The sequence below is a fragment of the Maniola hyperantus genome, chromosome 12 (assembly GCF_902806685.2).
Source record: "Maniola hyperantus chromosome 12, iAphHyp1.2, whole genome shotgun sequence".
In the NCBI taxonomy this organism is placed as follows: domain Eukaryota; kingdom Metazoa; phylum Arthropoda; class Insecta; order Lepidoptera; family Nymphalidae; genus Maniola; species Maniola hyperantus.
The window spans coordinates 6,615,097-6,637,651 of NC_048547.1; the positions used below are offsets into that span (position 1 = coordinate 6,615,097).

Genomic DNA, 22,555 nt, shown 5'->3' on the forward strand with positions numbered 1-22,555 from the left:
TTCAAGAGTACCTTACCTACATAGTCTGTGGGTAATTCAATGTTTCGACTTACGATTTTGGTTTTTCCCAAGTTTCTGTAGAAAATTATTATTCTTAAAATTCCCTTATGATGTGGCACGCAAGGTGCAAGGCTTATTATTATTATACTAGCAACCCGCCGCGGCATCGCACGGGTGTTAAGAACAATTAATTAAAAAACAAGTTAACACAAAACAATATTAAAACTATAGAAATCTTCCTCTTGAAACACTCGATCTAATGGTGAAAACCGCATTAAAATCCGTAGCGTAGTTTGAAAAATCTACGAGTTCAAATATACAGACAGCGGTAACAGACAATATTAATTTATACTAAGTAGAGATTACAAACTGTAAACAAATCTATAATTCCAAATTTTAAGGGGTCAGTTTACATTACTTACATTTTTACCTAAAAGCTTTTATTAAATTTTAGACCGCAGACCTGACGTGTGAGCTGTATTGCACTTTATTGTGCCATTGAAAGAGTTATACGTAATGTTAGACGTTTTCCCTCAAAAAAGGGCGAAATCCCTAAAAGGGGAAACACTGGGTGCACAGTTCACCCATGTCACCGACGAGGTCATGTTCTATACTCTTTGACTCTTGTAGGGCGATTTCGTAAAACCCATGTAAAACTTGCATCAATCATTATTACCTACAATCTCAATTGTTGTGATTCGCTGAATTTGTGCTATTCTTGTTGCATCAACATAGTGAGCGAGTGTCAACCAATCGGAAGTGATTGCGACCGTGACATTGTAGCTGTCATTCTACCGTAATCGCGCAGTTGTGTACGTTTATGCCGACCGAGAACGTAGAAAGTATATATAATTTTATACTCTTTGGTATCATGTATAACTCGTAAAATTTAACCAAATTTAACTTTTAACGCGCCATTTTAACTTTTTGTGTAAAATGGCGCGTGAGGACTCATTTTGTATGGACACGGACTACTTGTGAGTGTTTTTATTCCACAATCCACCATAACTTTAAATGCCTAAATAGATTGAATGTTTGGGGTACCGCGGTTAGAATCCTAGCACATCGTGCATCGTCCCGCCCCCCGAGTGAATAGCTTGATTTTTGAAAATAAAATGGCGGCCATGGCGGCTGTATGTAGGTAGTATGTACCTACCTACCTAGTACCTACCCTACGTACGTCTGGACTCTAGTGATCTGTGGTCCGACTAGCCCTTGATTGGTTTTAAAAAAATCATAAGGAGGTACAACTTGTTAATACCAATTCCCCAAGCAAGAACTTCTGAACTCCCCTGATAGGTAGCGGGGTACGGGGTTCGAGGTATGTATAGCCTCTTTGCCTGGATGTGGCGCGCGGGTATGAGGTGGGGGGACGCCCTGCACAGTGCACACCCGCAGGTCACCCGCACTATATAACTATAGCTTAGGCTTATATATGGCTTAGGGCCTCATGCTCTTGGTCGGGCGTTGGGTCCAGGCCTCCAGGGCCTCCAGGCTGTGGGCGATAGGCACAACACCGTGCGCGTGATGTCGTCGAGTCCGGAACCTAATGATCGCATCGTCTTCATCTCGGCCATCTTTACCTGTGAGCTGCGTTTGCGCTGGTGAGGGTGATCGCAGGAGCTTGCGAGGTACTGGACATCTATTCAGTGGTCTGGGCTCCATTGGAAATAGTACGAAAAAGTTTTTTTTTAATTGGAAACATGAAAATGCACTTAACTATAACTTAAAAATAACGGCTTTTCCTCCACTATTCAGCTCACCTTCATTATTGAAATTTCCAAAAACAGGTATCTATGTTCTTATTGAGAGCCATCGCTCATCATAAATACGTTTCATATGGAGGTCATATGGACCCTATTATCAAAATTTTAGGTTTTAGGCTGTGCGTTTATACTTAGTACCTAGATATCAGTCAGTGAGACAGGACTAGTGTTTTGTATGTACCTACTGATAGATAGATAGATAGATAGATAGATTGTGTGCCCGACACTAAATTTGGATTATGTAATAATAAAATTATTGTATTCATAAATCATAATAGCAACGTCATAACGCACACGGCACAATCGCACACGGTACAGTCTATTCTCTTTAAGAACGAGCTACGATTTACGAATCGAGATAATTTATACCGAGTCGCGACTCACGAGTTATCAAACGCGAAACGCCAAACGACGTAGGTACAGCCGACAAACCAGTTGAGGTCGATAACTTAGTTCGCGCACTTGTGTCCATCGATTTTACAAATATACTTAAGGAGATCATGGGCAAAATACATAATTTCGGAGCTGGACCGGCCAAATTGCCAGAAGAGGTAAGTTCACTAATCTTACAAGAAAAATACAATTTTTGTTAAATACTTTTGGAGTTCATATTTATAAAGACAGTGATTGAACTTTAGGTGTATGACATACTAAAGGATGAATTTACAAACTTCGATGGAACAGGAATCAGCTTATTGGAGACAAGTCACCGGTCTCAGACTTATTTCAAGTTGAATAAAGAAGTTCAAGATGTTGTCAGGAGGTTAATGTAAGTTACTAATGCAAGTTATTCTTAGTTTTTATAATTATTAACTTCACTCCCACCTAAATACAAGGTAGTTTCCTTATAATATTGTGATCTTGGGTTACAAATAGGATTAGGTAGGTAGGTACCTACTTATTTCAATTTCAATATCATTAAACAAACTGGACTTCACTTTATTTTGATACTTAGGTACCTAGGTACATAATTAGCGAAGATAGGTGATTAGTGAGATGCCTAATGTAGTTATACTATTTTTTAGTAGTAACCTATTAAGTTATACTATTTTTTTATTGAAGGTCAATGGGTTTAAAGAACTTACGTTGGGACTTGATAATAATTTTTATCTGTTTTTGTAGGTATTCGAATAAACAGAAATAAGTCGAAAGTTTCGTAGTCTAATAATATAAAAGTTATATGGTATAGTCCGTACAAAATGACTCCTCACGCGCCATTTTAACTCTATGGTTCAACTGTCATATGAAAAGTACGGTTCACCTTTAAAATAAGGACCAAAATCGTAGGGGAAAGCAGGTAGGATTCGTACACTTTTTACTCTAGGTCATGTAAAAACAAAACTAATAAATATTTCAAAATAATTTCAACGCTGCTGGATTACCTAGTTATCTGGCTTTAATTATAGTGTAGTTCAGTGTTGATGCTAAGTAAGATGACAAAGCTATGATGAATTTCCCAAAAAATGGAAATCGTACGAAAGCACCCCACACGCGAGGTAGCTTCGTACATCGACTAGGGTACATTCGTACATAGTGGGGAGCTTTCGTACACAGGAATTAAAAAGGCTATTTTATATGAAATTAAACATTTATTGCTATCAAAATTAACACACAATCAACCTTAAATATAGTAATAATTAACAATATGGTGTTTACAAACAATTTATTACAATTTAAGTCATTCATTAATCAACATTCTAATTTACCGTTATAGTAACTCGCGTTTCATCTCTTTAGCCTTCTGTTTTCTCTCTTGTTCTCCTTTTTTCATCTTTTTTGCTCTTTCCTTTTCTATCAGTCTATTTTTTTCGGGATTATATGTTATATCCTTAATTTTTCTAATACTTTTCCTTTCTTTGTGTCTTTTTAGGTGCATGCACTTTAGGCTAAGGTAAACCTTAGCCTAAAGTGAATGAGAATGCACCTTTCTGGAGTCACCTTTCTGGTTGCATAATTTCTGGCGTCACCATCCCACAGTTGATGTAGATGGTGATGGAGGTGGCAATCTTGATGATAGATCTTGTTGAGTAAGAGCTATTTCTTTGGGAGTTGAATTGGGATAGCGCCTATGTCAAAAATAAACGATTTCTTAGTAATTATTATTAAACAGAGGGTCTTCCAAATTTCGTGAAATCCACGTCCATTGTAAGTTTTAACCATTCAAAACTGATTCTAAAGTTGTTGATTTAAATATAAAGAGTAGGTACGTCAAATGTTTATGACGCCATATCTATGTATATCTTTTATACAAGCTGCCATATGTACTAAGCCAGCGTTTTGACGTTTGATAAGAAGTTGCTAATTTGACTTATAGCGCAGCTCACGACAGGCATGAAACTTCGAAGAAAGAAAACATCGAGGTTTCACCCACACTGGCAGGCGTCAAATGTCGCCTATATTTGACGCTCGGTAGGCTATGAAACTACTAGGTATTTTTGATTTAACGACACCCCTAGCCTAATATTTAGCAGATGTCGATTTCAGGATCAAACCGAAAGTTTCTTCACTCTAGTTCTACTCTGCTAGTCTAGGCACCACCACTATTTGTTGCATGTTATCATCTGGGAGTGGTTTAGAATTGGAATCCCATAACCCAGTTAGTGCAAAAACGATCTGAACTCACGCGGGGTGCATTCGTAAAGTACGAATCCACCCCACTCCTAACTGCACGAAGGTACCCCAACCAAAAAAATCAAACAATAAATTTAAAATATAAATAACGGTGAAGGTTATCCCAAAATTAATGTTTACACATGAATCTAAGGCACTTATCCAAAGACTATTATATGTTACTTTAACAATTTGAGCCAAGCTTATTACGAATTAATGTCGTCAAAGATGAGTCGAAAAATTATTTTCGCGGTGTGAAAACACGTTATGACTTATTCTAAAAAAACGGACTGTTTTACAGCCACTGCACTTAGCTGTGAGCCTATGAATATGAGCGGGCCTCACATATACAAAAACACAAACGCGTCACTATGTAGCATAGTGTAGATATGACTGTTGTACGAATGCTCCCTCTGTACGAATCCTACCTGCTTTCCCTACATTTGACATAAAATTTGACACATAAAAAATATATTAAAAAACCGACTTCCAAAGCCACTACAAAGTAAAAAATATTTTTATTTTAAGCTTTTTAGTGCAAACAGTTATTGCTTCATCTGAAATATCAATTCACCAGCAAAACTTTCCAAATGCACACGGCTTACGAGTTGAGTACTTTGCAGCATCAGGATTGAAGAGTTGGAACTTGGAATTCAATAATGTTCGGATGCAAAAATGGGTGTAGGTATAAGGTAATACATAAAAAAGGGCTGAATTGAGAACCACCTCTTTTTTGGAAGTCGGTTAATACGCGTTATAACTATTATCGCTCATATCATGATTACCTACTATAATCGTAATCATGGATAAGTTTTTAGATCTAGTTATTAAATTGCTCTAACTTATTATTCTGGCTCAAAATTCAAATTATTAATCTTTATATTTTATGCAGATTAATTCAACGCCGCCGTAAGAACGATGACATGATTGTAATTTGTATACCTACCTCCTATCGAGAGAATTTGACCGATTAAATTATTCTTATCAATGAAGTGCGGGTGTAATTCTGAAATACTTAGTACCTAGTTACAAGATATAGTACGCGACAGGTTGAGATGGCACTCGGGGTATGAGGCGAGGAGACGCCCCGCACACCCGCACGTCATCTGCGCTCGCCCGCACCGGGTTAGTGCGGGGGCAGTGCGGGTATGCGGGGCGTTCCCTCCCCGATTGCCACCTCAACCTGGTCCTGGACCTGTCGCTTACTTTATCTAAATACATATAAATATCTTTAAAAATCTATATTTATTTTTTGTCACTTTACGATAAAGAAATGACACGATAGATTAACAATTTGTTATTTAAATACTAGCTTAAGGTCGCGACTTCATCTGCGTGGACAAATTTTAAACCCCTATACCTCCTTAGGGGTTGAATTTTCAAAAATCCTTTCTTAGCGGATGTCTACGCCATAATAGCTATCTGCATGCCAATTTCAGCCCATTCCGTCCAGTAGTTTGAGCTATGCGTTGATAGATCAGTCAGTCAGTCTATCAGTCAGTCAGTCACCTTTTACTTTTATATAATTTAGATAAACATTTTAAGGAGGACTTCATGGACATCCTCATTAGACGCTTAAATAAAATCATATATATCATCATAATAGTAATATCTACCTACTTATTATCTTATACTTCACACTTAATTACGTGAAATCATTAGGTATTTACTTCATAAATAATTATATTATTACCAAATACGATAATAATAGTGAGGTGACAATAGTAATTTATAGGGTTCCGTACTCGAAGGGTGCCAACGGGCAGTGGCGTGCATAGGGTTTAAAGCCAGGGTAAGCATTAGTTAGGTAAGCAAGCCAAAGGATAATGAGCATTGAGCAATTTCAACTGAGTTAACTATTTCTTGGGTAAGGAGCGCTTTTATGCCTCTATGAGTTGCACGCCATTGCCGACGGGATCCTATTATACAAAGGCTCCACTGTCCGGGTACTTGTACGATGGTACAAAACCCTTTGTGTGCTAGTCCGACTCGCACTTGACTGATTTTTTTACTCGATGTCAGTAAGAGATCTCCTGCTGCGCGATTGCGGTAGACTGATTAGCTACAATGTCACGATCGCAACCACCTTTGATTGGTTTACGCTCGTTCACTATTGGCTACAATGCATTGTTGCAACAAGAATAGCACAAATTCAGCCAATCACAACAATTGAGATTGTAATAATGATTGATGCAGGTTTTACGTAATCGCCCTACAATTTGTTTTAAAATTCAAATTTTCAAAAAGCACGTATAGATTTTTGCTTGAGCCAAGCATTTTGACCGTTTACAAAGTCAAGCATTTACGTGCTTGACGCGTGTTGATGCGATTTTATAATTTTGCTAGACGAGACGCTCGGACTGTGTTCGAACTTCGAGAAATGAGAAAAGTACCATTTGCTTGATCAAGCCGCTTGATGGGCGCATCAAGTGCGCATCGAGCAGATTGATCAAGCAAAACACTTAAATTTAAATTCCTGTAGGTACATATTTAACTATTTTATTTTTACCTACTGTTAATCTGTCAAGTTACTCTGTACATTATTAAGTCTGTCTGTTATTAAGTTAATCTGTACTCTTAATCTGTTAAGTTAGTGCATGTTAGTTTATAAGTAAAGTTTCACCTGTAATTGACAACCATACTGTTTATTGTATGTATTTAAATGTGCGGTCTTTTATGTATGGAAGTTGTTAGTGATAAATTAAAAAAAAAACACATCTACGTGCTTGACGTCAAGCCGCTTGACCGTCTCGGAATCTCTTTATATGTAAGTAGGTAATAGCCTAAACGCCTTCATTTCATTTTAGGGATGTCCCGAGTAACTACAAAATTCTCCTCTTGTCCGGCGGCGGGCAGGGCCAGTTTGCGGGAGTGCCACTTAACTTGATCTCTAAAACCGGAACGGCTGATTATGTAGTAACAGGTATTTATTGAATATTCTTTGATATAACTAGGTTTTTTCAAAAATAGACATACGGGCAAACGTGCAGGCGGATCACCTGATGTTAAGTGATTACTGCCGACCATTGCAGCACCAGAGAAACTGCCGATGCGATGCCGGCCTTTCAGGAATTTTATTGTGCACAAGTGTGTGCGCAAACACAGGTGCACTCTCTATTCCCGCACACTCATAGGCCGATGGGACGGAAATCCGATACTACCAGAGAGAGATCAGACGCAGGACGGCTTTACGTGCTCTCCGATGCTCGTGCCAAGTTGGTGGTATGACACCCTCGTGGGTGTCATACCATCAACTTCCTCATTCCGGGCTAGTAGGTACCTATTGATAATTTCATAACGCAAAAACCTAATGATTTTTTTCAGCTCAACCCGGGAATCGAACCCAGGACCTCGTCACCTGCAGTTGAAAATGCTAACCACTATACCAACGGTATAGCTCCTACAGCGCAACTAAACGTAACATTTAGATCTAGACCTACACCCAGGCGTCACGGTTTTTATTATAATAATGTATAGGTACCTACTTATTACATGCGTTGCAAGTATTATTTGCATTGTATTTAATTTACATCGTTGAGGAAGGAAAAGATCTTGTTACCATTATGACCTTACAATATTGATGTATGTATTTTGTTATTATCTGTCATTGAAATGGGTATTCAGTATTCACCCGCAAATATATCTGCTACTCGTAACTGCTATTCACAATCGAATCTTTCTCGAGTCTCGACAAGAGAATTGATGTTATCTGCGCTCTCGATGAGCTACAAATATACTGAGCTATATTTTGTATAATTTACCTTACCGTGGTGTTTAGATACATAGATTTTAATTTACTTAATTATACCTACCTGTCCTTAAATTTTCAAGGAGCATGGTCCGCAAAAGCAGCAAAAGAGGCAAAGAAATACGGCAAAGTGAATATGGTATTACCTCCCACGGATCGCTATGTGGATATTCCAGACCAGTCGACTTGGAATCTTGATCCCAACGCTTCATACGTTTACATTTGTACAAATGAGACGATTCATGGTACGTGGCAATTTTGTACTCGCGATAAAATCGTTCAAAGGCTTTCTTGTACCCTGAAAAGGACAACATACTTTTCCTGTAAAAAGCGAAATACCTAATTGAAAATGTGATTTGTATTGAAAGGAGTATTTTTATATTCGTTTTTATAAAAATATCTGAATATGTGTTTATTACAGTAACCAATTACCTACTTAATTCAGTTTAATTGGTAATTAGGTATTTAAGTGAATTTAAGATCCCTATCTCCAAAGAAACCCTTATAGAATTACTTAGTTGCTTGCCAGTCTGTTTGTTTAGTGCATTACCCGCTAAGGGCATTAAAAATTTAGTGTACTTTCCTGAAAGGCAGGTTGCAATGTCTTATATTAGCACAAGAAAGGCAAAAACCGAAAGGCTTGAATTTGTGGTTATTTTGATAACATATCTACATTCTACATGTAGGTAATTGGTGATAACATGCTTATAATGTTCATTTATTCAAGAGTATAGGAGTTGGGACCCCTGTTAAGTCAGTTATGTAAAGTTATCTTACGATAACCATTATTGTTAATAATACGTAATCGTTATCGTAAAAATAAATTACTTATCATGTTTTCACCACAGATCCTATAATAGTTTGTTATCATTATCTATTAGAGCTATCAGGTAGGTACTTAGAGCGGTCAACAATTTCTTCAAGTTTAGTTTTTATTTATTTACTAGCTTATGCTCGCGACTTCGTCCGCGTGGACTATACAAAATTCAAACCCCTATTTTACCCTCTTAGGGGTGGAATTTTCAAAAATCCTTTCTTAGCGGATGCCTACATCATAATAGCTATCTGCATGCCAAATTTCAGCCCGATCCGTTCAGAAGTTTGAGTTGTGCGTTGATAGATCAGTCAGTCAGTCAGTCAGTCACCTTTTCCTTTTATATATTTAGATTAGTATTAGATAGTTGTAACAATAAAGAGAAAAACAAATAAAAAGTGGACAGGGAAGCACTTATCGCTATAAGCAGATCTCCACCAACGACCCTGGGCAGTGCGAGAGTTGTAAATAGGCACAACAACATAGTAACATTATATTATTACAATGTTACTATGAGAAATTAATGACTAACCCCTCGTTCCCACTTGTCGTTTGTCGGGCCCGTATTTTAAATCGGATGTTCCAGTGGCAGAACATTTTATATAAAGCTATTCACACTTGTCGGAAACCGATTTTGTGGCAAAATGTACTGCCACTGGAACATCAAGCGATAAACGACAAACGACAAGTGGGAACGGGGGGTAATCTAGGTTGGTTTAAAGAGTGAAAATAAATTTTTGATACTGTCTATTATACCTACTCAATACAATTTCAGGTGTAGAGTTCGATACTATACCAGACACAAAAGGAGTCCCCTTAGTGGCTGACATGTCATCAAATTTTATGTCCAAGAAAGTTGACGTCTCGAAGGTAACTTCTGGTTTTTAAAGCTATGTACATATTATTATAAAAATAATATACTTATTTCATTGTGCAATATAAAGAAAGAGACGTTATACTCATTATTATTTTAACATAATCAAGAGGCAATTTTTTATAGAGGTGATAAATCATAAAATAAGTGCCTTCATTACATTTTCAATATACAAGGACGATATGCCAAGTGTTGTAATGTTCCTAAGGCATGTCTGTCCACACTAATAAAATTTGCGTAGGGTCACAGTAAAAATTATTGCATCGAAACACAAAATTTTCGTCAATGTGGATGTCTTTACGTGAAATAAGATGAGAATCAATTGCGTTGAAAACATTTGCGCGGTATGCTGCACGTTCAATCAAAATTTAAAAATGCAAACTTTATTATTGGTTTGAACGCGGCTGTAGATATCTGAGAACATACTTAATCATCTGCCTATACTAAGTATTTATAAGTATTTAAAAAATTACCCGCTTTGAATAATTACTAAACTGAAGTAGTAAGTTAAATAAGTCAAAATAATTTTGTAGTTCGGCGTGATCTACGGTGGAGCTCAGAAGAACATCGGTACCGCTGGCGTAGTCCTTGTCATAGTAAGGGAGGATCTCCTCAATCAGGCCCTTCCAATCTGTCCCTCCATCCTTGATTGGACTGTCAATGCTAAAGCAGACTCCATTCTCAACACGCCACCTATGTTTGCGTAAGCTTGCTTTTAGAAATAACATTTTTGATAAAGGATTGGACACACACAAGGCGCAAAATCGTATACAAACTCTAACGGTGTATTTCTAGAAGCTGCGGTTTACAAAATAATATTATGCGCGCGTTGTGCGTGCCCAAGCCTTAAAGATTTGCTATAATCTGCTCTTTATTAAAAAAACATTTCAAAAGTAATTCAGTGTTCTGAAGTAAAATAAAATAAGCTTTCATGGTCTAATAAGTAGGTATGTACCTAATTTTAAATAAGTAGTTACCTGTCTTTCTTACGTAGTCTTGAAACCTATACTGAAAAAATACAATATCTATGAGATCGTAAAATTTATAAGTATTATTTCATCAAAGTATTAATGTATGAGTATTTTTTTTAAAGTGATATAAGTAGGCATAATATTATCTATCCGTATACGGATAGATAATATTACTACCTATAGATAGTTCGTTTCTATACTATCTATAGATAGTATAGAAACGAAAGTTAAATATTAATGAAATTTTCAGGATTTTAGTAATGGGAAGAGTTTTGCAATGGATCGAAAGAAAAGGAGGTCTAGACAAAATGGCTGAATTGGCCACAAAGAAATCTTCTCTAATTTATAACATTATCAAAGGTTCAAATGGATTTTACTACGCACCAGTCGCTGAGAAAGTAAGAAGTAAAATGAATATCCCGTTCCGGATTGGCTCTGCAACCGGCGATGACGCCCTTGAAAAAGAGTTTTTAAAGGGTGCTGAAGCCTTAAACCTAATTCAACTTAAAGGACACAGGTAACTTTAGAACTCAATAACAGTTTACCTAAGTGACGAGTATAATGCGTAAAAATGATTTCTCACGCGCCGTTTTTACTTTCTGTGTCAAATTTCATGTCAAAAGTACGATTTTAGTCCTTAAGGTGAACCGTACTTTTGACATGAAAGTTGACCCATAGAGTTAAAATGGCACGTGAGAAGTCATTTTCTAGTCCCTCAATGTCTGAGAGCCCATTCACATTCTCCAGCATAGGCGTTCGTCGGAACGTATGACTTTGCGTAAACGCTAATCGTTGAAAATCACGTTATCGATCATTGACGAAATAGATTCCGACGTAGAAACTATTGGGGCCACCGATGTGTTCGTTAAGAGATCTCGGAGCCTTCCAATATGCGCTTAGGGTACCCACCGAGGGGTATTGAGGGTAAAAATTCTACATAACTCGATGTCTTTCTCTGGACCGGACGTCGTTATCTTAAGATTTCCCGCCCGTTAGATAACAAAAAAATGTTCAGGGTCAATGCAAATTAAGAGGTAGAAAAGAACCTAGTTAAATGATTTGATTGGTATCGTGTTTATCTTTAACAAAATTTCTATGAGATCAAACTTATTTGGTGATTTTGTTTAGGGACGTCGGAGGAATTCGTGCTTCAACATACAATGCAGTCACGTTGGAAGAAGTCCAAACTTTAGCCACCTACATGAAAGAATTTTACAAGAAACATGCTAAGTAAATTACAAGTATCTAGGTCTACGTATTATTACTAGAATTTAAAAAAAATAAAAGCTCGTATTTTGAATTTCTATTACTATTATATTTTTATTATAATATTTTTTATATCTAACTGTTTTTTCGAATAAGTAACGTGCCGTGCGTTTGTTATTATCTAATTATAAGTTTCTGTAATAAACAATTTTTATATCACTTTTGTGTTTTCTTTTTTATTAGTCACGATAGGTACCGTTTATTTTTGGTAATTTAAGGTAATGTGTTCATACCACAGATAATTCTGGTCTGTGGTTCATACTAAGAGGGAGGTTATATATAACCTCGTTTACCAAGTCGTTTACCCACGTGGAATGCAATTGCAGAGAGGTAGTTTTATATGAAAACAGAATTTGGATTTGACTTGCAGTTCGCTCTAGCAACGCGCATAATTGCAATTACCTTGTATTCACGGCATAATATTGTAAATCGAATCTTCAAAAAGAGCTAACGAGTTTTTTGCTGGTTCGTCACGGTAGGTAGGGTATTCCGAACAAGTGGAAGATGTATTTGCCCATTTGAAATTCAAAAGTACCTACTTGTAAAAGTTTAAATTAGAACAAAAATATTTCTATTCTATTCTTGACTTTTGCTTGAAGTCAGATTAGAGTCCCTAATGTAAATCCAACGCCAACGTCACGTCTTAACTTTTCAACTTACAATATTATTATCTGTGGTGCCACTTGCCGTAAATCATCCGTAAATCGTATACATTTGGCCAATCAACATGGTTTCATGCACCTAATAATACACTAGGTATACATAAGTACCTACCTAATAGTTTACTACCTACATCCTACAAATATGACAAATTTTTTAACTTGAAAAATTACACGTTGCCGTTGCCTTATATCGTAAGAGATAGTTTATTAAATAAATTATCTCCGATATCGTTTCACAAATTTGAAATAAAAGAGTTCATTATATATATAAAGTTAATTTATTTTTTGTAAAAAAATAATTATTATTGTTAACGTAATCACTAATGTGGTAATCATTGTGATGGAGTACAAACCACGAGTTGTAAACTTGAGTATTTTTACAATTATTAATTTATGTCAGTGGTTAAGGTATTTGTATTTATTTTCTTCTATAAAATCATTGTAAAAAATATTGTTCAATGTATAAAACTATTATTATGCTTATTAAATTAAATTAAATTCACCTTATATTCACGTAATATAAAACATTCTTTACATTCTTTCATAATATACACCCACACACATTTTTACATTTAATATTGATATAAAATACAGTAAGTACAGTCCGGTTTATGAGTTTATAATACAAAACATAAACATTTGACTTAAAATATCAACACAACTTTTATTGAATTAAACATCGTCCGCACAATGTCTGAACCTACATCTAATAGAACATTACAATAGAACTAAAACTAACACCACTTTTCTGAGGTCTATCATAAATATACAAATATTTAATTATAATTAAAACGCATATTTACATAGAATTGCTATAAAATTTACTTACCTATCTATAATTAAAAAAAATGGATGGAATGTTGCTGGAATGCCTTTTTGCTATCGAAATTAGAAATCAATAAAGACCCTGTCTAAATATAAAATTTTGAGCATTTTTCCTCGTTGATTCATTTTAATCTCAGAACATCAACACATTCACTGTTTCTGGTCGACAATCTAAATTGCTAAAGATTCTATAAATTTCGCTATTACGATATAGTGATTTGTGACATACAAAATATATTTGGTGGGGCTGCAATTTTAAACAGTGAGTGTGTTAATCCACGTGCTTGTAAAAATTATAACTAATCATAAAGCTAGCAGAGTACAAAGTTTTATCAAAACCTAAAGCTCTCGGTATAGTACCTACCTACTCCTTCATCGATGTATATTGATATGTCTATTCCACTCTAAATGCGTATATGAAAACGCGCTTGAATAGTGAATAATAACGTCTCTTATGAATGAAATGCAATATTCCGTCTCATTTCGTGTTTTCCTCGATTTTTTTGCAAGAATACGCACGAAGATTAAATTCGTATTATCAACCAAAAACACTAAAAGTGTGGGCTTTCATTCCATTGTCGACTAAATAAGATTAAATATAATCTGGCAAATCAGATTGATTTTTTGAGCGCGTTTTTTAACTGTTAGAGCTTATCGCTATACACATCGATGACCTACTCACATAAAGAAAGTAAATTCTTTATTTTAAATTGATTTTATTTGAAAAATTACCGAGAGTTGACCCTAATACGATAAAGTATTACGTAAGTTTGACCAGAATGCGACAAAACGTAGTCCTCCTCTATGTTTATTGACCCTCACTGTCGCTGTCACTCTTATCTGAAACGATAAAGGCACAAAGATATTGTATTGTTGCATCATTGTCTTATCGTCATGCAAGTTGTTATTGCGGGATAAGACAACAAAAATATAAAACAGTTTATCTATTCACGCACGCAACAAGTTTTAAGTATTGCTTTTTATTGAACGTAAGAGAAAAATACCAAGTCGAAATACTGGACAAAGAAAAAGATTAATCCCATGCTAGGAAATAAAAGATCAAGTACAAGTAAAATAGAAGAGGTTTTGCCAAGTGATGTAGTTACCTACATAGGTAATTTATAACTAGAAACCATATGGCATGTATTGCAAAGATAAATGCCCTAACCAGAAGCTATGGAATGTGAAATTGCTGCAAAAAAAGAAATGAAAGTGCGCACTACTCTAAGTGCTCCAAATACCAACCTTTCTTACCAGGGTACGCGTGCCTTTTTAATCTGTCATATAAATCTTCCTTTGTTCCATATATGCTGGCATTTGACCGCGCTAAACTATTCATTTTGCCATTCATTCCATTGTGCAAACTCTCTTTCATATACGTTTCGTTGTAAAAGTTGGGCATCTCCCACCCGTCTTCTTCGTCGTCATAGTAATGTGCGTAGGTAGAGTGGTGGGACGGCGCAATGGACTCTGCGTATGGCGTATGCGCTCCGTAGTAGAAGTTTACTTGTGATCCGTTTTGGTCTATAGCTGGTGTAAGCGTCTTCTTTGGTTCTCTCTTCTTCGTCGATCTGTGTGAAAAATTATGATGAATAAATTGATTTACAAAGAAGTTCATTTTATAGACACTCGAAATGCAAAAGAAAAAATCGGCTGATTTGCCTATGGGCCCAGTGCTTCCAAAGGGCCCGCAGTCCGTAAAAACTTTCTACTTGACTTAATCAAAGCCTGCGTCAAGGTAAAGTAAAGAGAATGATAATTTTAATGAAAACAAACCTGGCACAAATCATCCAAACAAGCAGCACAAGGAATATGATGAAGATGACGCCGCCGGCGACACCACTGGCGATGTATGCGAACTCGCTCTTGTCTTTGCAGTGACGGCCAGTGAACGAACCTGCACACCTGCAGGTCGGCTCTCCTCTCTGGTCCTTCACACACTCGCCGCCATTCTCACAGAAGCCCAGGCATACGTCTGAAATATCATAACCAAACCATTTTGAGCCTCAATAGCTCAACGGTTAAAGGAGCGGACTGAAATCAGAAAGGTCGGTGGTTCAAACCCCGCCCGTTGCACTACTGTCGTACCGACTCCTAGCACAAGTTTTACGCTTAGTTGGAGGGCAAAAAAGGAGAATTGATAAACTTTTCTTTAAAAAAAATTGTGTTGAACCATAAAATCAACTAACGCACGAGAAGAAAGGATTAGTAAAAATAACCAAATATACAAAACTTTGAAAATGGTATAATGGTACAATATACTAGGCTCTTTTACTAATCTTTAAACATAATCTATCGCTTAGGTGCGATTGATAAAATTGTTATTTCGTCCAATTGGTCCAAATTTTACTTGATTCACAATTTGTTCAATCCTCGATTAGTCTGATTTGCAAATGGTCCAATTCGTCAATATGATTCAATTCGCATATGTTCCAAAATTCATTGATAGACCAGTCGCGCCTAAGCGAAATAATAATTGTTCAATATAACATTTCGATTTTCGACCTAACCTATTGTTACGTAATCCTCTTTCAGACCAATGAATTTTGTCTGATTGTAGGTAATAACAATTATTATTAATATTCAACGTTTACTAATTAGCGTTAAATTATTTATATTGTTATGGCTATTTGCAGTGATCGCCAACATCACAATACAGTCACGGAATGAATACCAAAACAACATTAAACATATAAAAGCAGTGCAAATTTAACCAAATCATATAAATATTCATTATGCGTATTTGCATTTGGGCAATGTTGAATCAGTAATTTTTAATATTAAAATCGTGTAAAGTAGCGAGTCGCTACTTTACACTACTATTAAATAATTATAAAATTTAAATATTATTATTAAATAATTAGGTCGCTACTAGCGACCTAATTATTTATCCTCGATGAGATATTAATTGACGGTATCAATTTTTGTACATAAAATTACTGGAATGTTATGAATACATATTATTTTAATACTCGCTTTTGTTTGCGAATTCGTCGGATGTTTGCTTGTACAAATCCCATAGTAAAACTTTGATCTCCTGGCATAATATAGAGTACTCGTCGTCTATGTTCGTTTCTACATAATATTATAATGTAGGTATAAAGCAGGGCTATTTATTCATATTTTGTTGAAATCGGTTGCAAAGTAGACGCCTAACTTATTTACGCCTCCATTTTTCAATCCATAATAATATATCCATACTAATCACTACCCATATTATAAATCAGAAAGTGTGTGTGTTTGTTTGTTCGAATCTTTTGTCGATGTACCTAATCATTTGGAAGAGAAGTAGTGATTGATATACTATTAGAATTTCTTACCTATACAAACTTCTCCAGTGCCGTTGAAACCAGGTTTACACTGACACTTGAATTCGCTAGTTTCAGGGATGAGAAGGCAATAGGCGTTGGTATCGCAGTGCATGTTGGGGCCACTCATCTCACATGGATTTGTGCAGTCTGATTCAGATACCTGAAAACAAACGGCTTCATTATAAATCTGTTTCGTTTTTGCTTCGTGACCGGCCTGTCCACGCTAAAATAAGCTCACAAGTTTGGGCTTACCCTTCCGCATACGACTCGGCTGAGAGTACATAACGTGGTTTCTATTCTTAGATCAGATGTGCAATAATCATGACTTGGACTTATGTGCTCTCAGAGGCACGACGAATACCCATGACATCAGTTAACGACATGGATCAGCGTTGCCAACGCAATTGTCTGATATGTACTATTGCAGCTAGGATATGTACACGTCCATTATTATAATATAAAGTACCCACTACTTCATTCTCCAGTAAGCAATAACAACATTCTACAGTTCAAGGAAGTTATAGAAATTGCGTGCCAACTTGTTGACCCTAAAGTTACAATTTCAGTTTGAACCGGGTTCCCAAACTTCGTAACAAAGCAAGATTAGGTACCTACGTAGTTAGTAGGTACCTAATTGTAATTTTGTAGCCAACAAGCCTAATATTAATCTTCATTCAAGATTAAAGAGAATCTTGATTCTCTACCTAGTTCGTTGAAATTACAACTTGGACCGTAAAGTCAATTATTGTAACAATTTAAATTCTTGTGCTTCTAATTTTCTATTCAATAAGTAGGTATAGTCTGCGACAGGTCGAGATGACAATCGGGGTATGAGGCGGGGGGACGCCCCGATTGTCATCTCGACCTGTCGTTTACTATAATACTCACAGCTCCAGGTCCTCTTGTACTGGTGTTAATAGGGCATGGAATACATAGCGATTGTTGCGTTTCCGACTGGTATGTTCCCTTCCTGCATTGTATGCAGATGTTGAGGGTCACGTTGAGATAAGAACCTAAAAATATAATTTTTTGAAACAACTTTCCTTATGTGCTTTTAAAGACCTAGTGTCCCTTTCGATAGATTACGTGTTTTCCATAAAAGAGGTTCTAGGTGAGTAAGCGAGCATCGTTATTATTTATCATCAGGTATGAATGAAGTCAAGCGTAAACCTCACAGTTACAACTTTAAATTCTGTCTTGTGGGAGTCTCCGGTAGTAGCAAGCTTCCAGCGTACTGGGAAAGCCAAAAAACTTAATCGTCAAGCAATTTTCCAGTAGGTTGTGTGATGCGCGTAGAAACTCATAGGGGTAGGAACTAGGAACTGCCATCCTAATGGTATAAATCCTGTAATATACCAGAAAGGATATACGTCACCGACATCTAACCGTAGGTACAATAGATGTCAGTGATATACGTTGTTAGGATACGGTCCTCACTGTCCATCTAGTAAGATTGTGGTCAAGCGCTAACTATAGATTTTTGGCAACAAGCCTAATTTTTGTGGCTTGATAGGCTTACCTGGCTTGCAGACTGGTAATGAGCATTGGTCAGGTGATGCGGCTCCAGGATTGGGAGTGGTGGTGCCGGGCGGGCAGGGTGCGCAGGACGCGCCGGATCCTGTAGCTCGCCAAGTGCCTCGAGGGCACGGCTCACAACCCCCATCGCTGCTCAGTTGCTCGCCTTGAATACGATTCATGTTTTTATTAACACAAGAAATTCTCAATAGCGACCCAGAGTTGAGAAACTAACGGTGTTACACTCGCATAACTTGGGGACTGGGAACCTCAATTCCATGTAAAATGGTAACCGTGCATGGATCATATTATATTTATCTTCATCAAGGAGTTATCGGTTCTAACTTCTAATAGGTATAACATAAACTTAAAACGCATATCGAAAGAAAACTTGGCGAAGACATTTGCGTAGACCGTATATCTAAAAAAATTGCAAGATTTGCGTAGTTTACTGACAAGCATTAGAGCAACGTGGAAAATCTAGCCAAGTTTCCTATATGGAAGTGGAAGGTTGGCCTTAAGTGACATAATTTTACCTGATGGACAGTCATCTCTGCATTCAGCGGCGGATACCGCTTCGGTGGCGCGTGTCGTTTGCCCCCTTGGACAGGCGATGCAAGAGAATGCACCTTCTCGTGGTTGGTATGAGCCGTGACCACAAGGTCTGCACAGATCCGCCTCAGCATCGTAGTACTTGCCAGCAGCACACCTTTCTGAATTGTTGAAAATTTCCCTTGTTATAATAAATTGTTTTCAAATGATCGGTATAAATTGTTGAAAATAATATTTATGATTTTTCCTTGAGGTCCCATTTCAAACAACAGTTGGGGTGTAGTTTGAAATGTGATTTGAGATCAATTGCACCAGAGATCAAAAATCAGGCACGACGCGCAACGGAAATTTCTCCTAAAAGTTGTAACTTAGTAAAACTTAGTAATTCAAGGAACTACTTAGGTACCTATAAAATAAAGGCATCGCTGTCACACTTCAAGGAGACGTACTTCGTACGATTCCCTGAATTACAACACACATTCGCATTCAGTGAGTCGATCTGTCGTGTGATCGTTTTACTTTGTATTAGTTCAGACCTTTATAAAATTTTTTGGTCTTCAAAATGGGTAAATTTGTGTTACCCTTTTAAAAAAATGTGACGTATTTTATCTATATAGCTCACCTTTGCAATCAGCTGCGCTTCTGGCACCAGAGGCTTGCGTAACTCCTAACTGTCCCGCGATAGCTGGACAAGGCGTGCATTGTAATTGACCGGCTTCAGATTGGTAAGTACCAGTAGGACAAGGTTTGCAGGAGTCGCTTGCCGCATCAAGGTAGGTACCCACAGCGCAAGACACTGTAATGAAAAGTGGATGTGAAAAATAGATAATAATTTATTCATGAGAATGCATCAGTCTTGACTTGGAAGAGTCTTGTCTTATCATAAATGGCACCATGATGTCCAATATGAAATAAATAAATTTGATTTGATTTGATTTGAAGGTGACATACAGTTAGAATATCAGTTTGAGAGCCTTAAATACATTCTACCAATAAATTATTTTTAATGGTTAAATAGTAACAATAGTAAAATAGTAAATGGTTAAATAGTAATTGGATCTCCGAAAAAATTGTTAATACGGTATACTCAATTTTGTGGGATTAAAAATAGTTCATAAAAAGATTTTATTGCTACATGCTTGAAATTTAATCCAAGAGTTCTTCACGCGTCGTTTTTACTGTTTTGTGGATCGTGGCTACCTCAAGATTAGACGTTGTTTGTGATATCACGCTATTTCTATCTACTTGCTAAAGTCATGCTCGTGGTATTACCAGTTACCACAGGGCTTTACAAATGGGTGTGTCAATTGCATCTTTTTCTGATTTGACTAACGTTATGGACTACGTCCGCACTATTAGTACTATTTTGTTGGACAGATATGTACTCACATAATTATTATCTGTCCAATAAAATAGGAAAAAGCTTATACAGTAGGTACCCGGCAGAAAATATTGTACATCGAACTTTAGAAAAGGATAACGGTTTTGTAGAGCGTTGTCTCTGCCGTTGAGATCGACGGAACGTCATAGGTGACGTGTGATAGAGACGACGCTCTACGAAGCACAAATCTGTTTCTAAAGTTCTATATCTATTTACTGCTGGTATCTGTACTTTGGTATTACTTACCGCAATCTGGCGCCATGACAACCTGTCCCATGGGACAAGCATAGTCGGATTCAAGTTTCAAGCTAGCTGGATCTGGGACGGTGTTCGGCAAAATGCTTCGTACATCAAATTGTTCGTCTTCGAGTATAAGTTTCTCCAGTAATCGTTTTACAGTAGAGCGTTCGTTGTTACCGTTGTGGATTACTGGGTCGCTACAATACCAAATTACTGATTAGTACACCCTTTCACTGATAAATAATTATTATCAGTTTATGAATATTCGTAAACAAAATCAAAATGTTATGTGTATCAGCTTAAAAAATAGCAAGCAAATGAGCAAGCGGGTCACCTGACCTTTCCTTAAACCTGACCTGAGCTTTTTTTTAAATATCTATTAGGCATCTAATATTTTTATTAGTGTGTGTTATGTAATAGTTACAATGTAACTATCACATAAATTGTATGCTAGGAGTAATTAGCACCGACTTACTCCAATAGCATTACTCCAGTAGATACTAGATAGAGCTTGAATAATAGTTATAGCAACAACGGGAGGGGTTTGTTTAGTCTGCTCCCTGACCGTTGAGATATTGAAGTTGTACTTATACTAGTATAGAACTCTAGGAAATATGTTAGTTATATAGAACTTTAGGGAATATGTTATTACTTTATATTTCTATAGTGCTAAAGTGCAAGTGATGTGTAACTTACATAACTGCTGGGAATGAGATGTCAATACTGTAGGTATCCCCTACTTGGCGGCCCTCTCGATTGCTCCTTGTCCTAGGTGCCAAATAAAATTCATGCAATAGTGTTCCAAAAGAATCATGCCCACTCCATGATTAACGAAGTGATTTAGTGCTAAATTACTGATTGAATTAAAAAGTGATCCATTACCAGTGTGTAAGATACTGATAACACAATAGTAAATGATTTAGTAGTGCACTAAAATATATAGAAGTTCGTACTTCTACCGTATCAACTACGCCAACACCTAGGTATCTATTGAATTATTTCCTGCATCTTTAGACGTGACTACATATTTTAAAACAAACTACTTAGGTATTCAATTTTGTAGTAGGTAATTATTGAATAATATAGTACTTACTCTTCCACTGGTATTATAGCATCCAGTACATATGTATCTTTGGACGTTGCAGTTGGTGGTGACGATACTTGTCTTGTTTGTCGGACGTTTCCTCTATGGTCGCATTTCACATTGATATCCAATTCCTTGCATTCCCGCGTACCTGCGATTTTATTTTATCATAAGTATTCTGATAAGTTTTCATATTTTACTATCTGGTACCTAACAAACACCATAGGGATAAAATATATTTAATACTAGCCTATGCCTGCTTGAAACGTTTTAAAAATCTCATGGCAACTAGTTTTCCTGAGATAATAGTATTTTATATTCATCGCCATGATTAGCTATCATTGTACCAAAAGTTGTCAAGAACGTTTAAAAGGTTAAACCGTGTAAAGCTAACGGACATTATTTTCGCATTTATAATATAAAGTATAGATTAGTATAATCTTACCATCAACAGCGTAGGAGCAGAAGTTCCAGTCTCTATTAAGTTGATTGATAGCACTTCGCACTTTCTGTCTAAGCACAGCCTGTCCAGCATCATTACATAGGACTGAACTAGGGAACTGCATTGATATTTTGAACACACGTTGTGCGGGCGAAGCAGCTGCAAAAAAATTAGGATATATATCGATAATCGATCCACAATAAACAACGTCAATACTAGTAAGCTTAGAATTCATACTTACGGGAACATGCTGGATAAACAAGTGGTAACGATGGATCATTTGTAGGACGCCAGAATCCTTCAGCTCCGCAAGTATAGAAAGGTGGTACTTGTTGTGAGAATCTCAAGCCATCTCGACATGCGATCTCGCATACTTTAAATTGGCCGCCCGCACCCCAGTCGCGGCAAGACTGATATCCTCCCAACGGGTCAGGTAAAGGTGGACAGAATTCGACTGTAAATAAGAAAATAATGCTTGACATCTATGTATATTA

The 22,555-nt window shown here is 36.7% G+C and overlaps 2 protein-coding genes across 4 annotated transcripts in view; one reads left to right on the plus strand and one right to left on the minus strand.

Moving 5' to 3' along the window:
* The first annotated feature begins 2,064 nt into the window (after positions 1-2,064).
* On the plus strand, positions 2,065-12,208 carry LOC117987018 (probable phosphoserine aminotransferase). The gene is made up of 8 exons (XM_034973980.2): positions 2,065-2,317; positions 2,405-2,535; positions 7,184-7,299; positions 8,208-8,369; positions 9,714-9,808; positions 10,346-10,515; positions 11,034-11,300; positions 11,912-12,208. The coding sequence occupies exons 1-8, from the start codon at positions 2,267-2,269 to the stop codon at positions 12,015-12,017; spliced, it is 1,098 nt and encodes a 365-aa protein (XP_034829871.1). The 5' UTR covers positions 2,065-2,266; the 3' UTR covers positions 12,018-12,208.
* Positions 12,209-12,970: 762 nt separating this feature from the next.
* Positions 12,971-22,555, minus strand: part of uif (sushi, von Willebrand factor type A, EGF and pentraxin domain-containing protein uif) — a 118,764-nt gene continuing 109,179 nt past the window's right edge. Inside the window, exons 24-36 of one of the 3 annotated variants that reach the window (XM_069502084.1) lie at positions 22,303-22,515; positions 22,065-22,220; positions 21,629-21,770; positions 21,232-21,303; positions 20,542-20,732; positions 19,537-19,710; positions 18,899-19,075; positions 18,367-18,528; positions 17,736-17,860; positions 16,857-17,007; positions 15,313-15,511; positions 14,791-15,107; positions 12,971-14,376 (exon numbers count right to left, since the gene is read on the minus strand). In XM_069502084.1, coding sequence (XP_069358185.1) covers positions 14,345-14,376; positions 14,791-15,107; positions 15,313-15,511; positions 16,857-17,007; positions 17,736-17,860; positions 18,367-18,528; positions 18,899-19,075; positions 19,537-19,710; positions 20,542-20,732; positions 21,232-21,303; positions 21,629-21,770; positions 22,065-22,220; positions 22,303-22,515 — 2,111 coding nt within the window. In that variant the 3' untranslated portion in view covers positions 12,971-14,344. Of the gene's footprint in view, positions 14,377-14,781; positions 15,108-15,312; positions 15,512-16,856; positions 17,008-17,735; positions 17,861-18,366; positions 18,529-18,898; positions 19,076-19,536; positions 19,711-20,541; positions 20,733-21,231; positions 21,304-21,628; positions 21,771-22,064; positions 22,221-22,302; positions 22,516-22,555 lie in introns of all 3 variants that reach the window. The other 2 variants (XM_034973972.2, XM_034973973.2) reach the window with 2 other exon arrangements.

Excerpts from the sequence above, each read along its gene's own strand:
- LOC117987018 (XM_034973980.2), top strand. The coding sequence starts at position 2,267 with ATGGGCAAAATACATAATTTCGGAGCTGGACCGGCCAAATTGCCAGAA. Across the intron at positions 7,300-8,207 it reads GGCTGATTATGTAGTAACAG|GAGCATGGTCCGCAAAAGCA; the intron begins GTATTTATTGAA and ends TAAATTTTCAAG. Across the intron at positions 11,301-11,911 it reads ATTCAACTTAAAGGACACAG|GGACGTCGGAGGAATTCGTG; the intron begins GTAACTTTAGAA and ends GATTTTGTTTAG.